The 1,229-nt window shown below is 24.5% G+C and overlaps 1 protein-coding gene across 1 annotated transcript in view; it reads left to right on the top strand.

The window, feature by feature from the left end:
• Positions 1–1,229, top strand: part of LOC108572338 (sodium/hydrogen exchanger 7) — a 10,620-nt gene that overhangs the window by 3,990 nt on the left and 5,401 nt on the right. The window contains 1 exon segment of the mRNA XM_017934558.1: positions 621–677. Coding sequence (XP_017790047.1) covers positions 621–677 — 57 coding nt within the window.

Genomic DNA, 1,229 nt, shown 5'->3' with positions numbered 1-1,229 from the left:
TTACAAATTTTAAAAAAGTGCAAAATAAATTCTTAAAATATGATTCCTTTACTATAATTTATTATAATTTATTTGATTCAAATTAATGAAAATTTCAGTTTAACTTATTTTTATTTTTAACTGTTAGGACCATTTAATCACAGTGTGTATACAATCACCTAATGTATGCAAAGTAATCTAAATTGTTGAGCATCATACTGTTTCTGTAGAAAAATTAAGAAGCAAATGTATTTACGCATGAATGCATCAAGATTGATCTTATACTGCTACATTTTCTATCCCTTATATCTATGATATTCTCTGAATTACTGTGGTGTGCACTTTTAATATCACATACTGTAATTAGAAATTCTTGAAGTTTTGATTTTTGCATTTGAAGAACATATAAGAAGATTACATTTACCAGTGTTACTTCTTCTAGTTCCACTTAAGTAATATTGGATTATTTTTGCACAAGAACTACTAAAATCATAATTAGCTTGTACTAGAATTTAACTTTTTACAAAATTCAGCATGTTTTATTATATTGTGTCAGAATTGGTAAAAATGCTTTATTAATAAACAATGCGCTTAACAATTAATGTAGAAAATACTGGAATTTAACGTACTAATGTTAATAGTCTGGTGGCGAAGGTGGCTTTGGAGATCTGGACATACGTAGGGAGAGAAGTCCGCCGGTATGTTTTCATATTAATTCAAGAATTGAGTTATGCTATTTATGTGGTCATAAACAATTCATGCATTTAACATATGTACAAATTTCTATGTTTTTTACATTGAAATTAATTTTTCCATAGTTTTTTGTAGTATATACTTAATCTTTTCTTACCCAATATGCAACATATAAATAATTAGTTTTATACATTACAAGTAGTATTATACGAGTTGCTTTCTGTTATTAATACAGGTTTATAAGGGAATTGAATTTTAAATAGGTGTTTGAAAAAAATTATCTTATTAAAATGTTTGCAATGACCACAAATTATTACATTTTATTACTTTATTTGTTTTCAAAATGAATAAGATAATGTGTACCAAAATAAAAGTTTCTGATATTGTGATGTTTACTAATATACATATGTTAATCATAATTTTTTAAGGTAGGATTTAGTTTAGAGTGTTATAAAAAATATTGTATTATTTTAATGAATTAAAAAGCTCTCTCTAATAATTTTTTAGTTGCTAAATTTAACATTTTCAACATTTTTAAGACATCTTAACAATCTTAA

The sequence above is a fragment of the Habropoda laboriosa genome, unplaced genomic scaffold, assembly GCF_001263275.1.
Source record: "Habropoda laboriosa isolate 0110345459 unplaced genomic scaffold, ASM126327v1 scaffold65, whole genome shotgun sequence".
In the NCBI taxonomy this organism is placed as follows: Eukaryota; Metazoa; Arthropoda; class Insecta; order Hymenoptera; family Apidae; genus Habropoda; species Habropoda laboriosa.
This window is presented reverse-complemented; position numbering and strand designations above follow the sequence as displayed.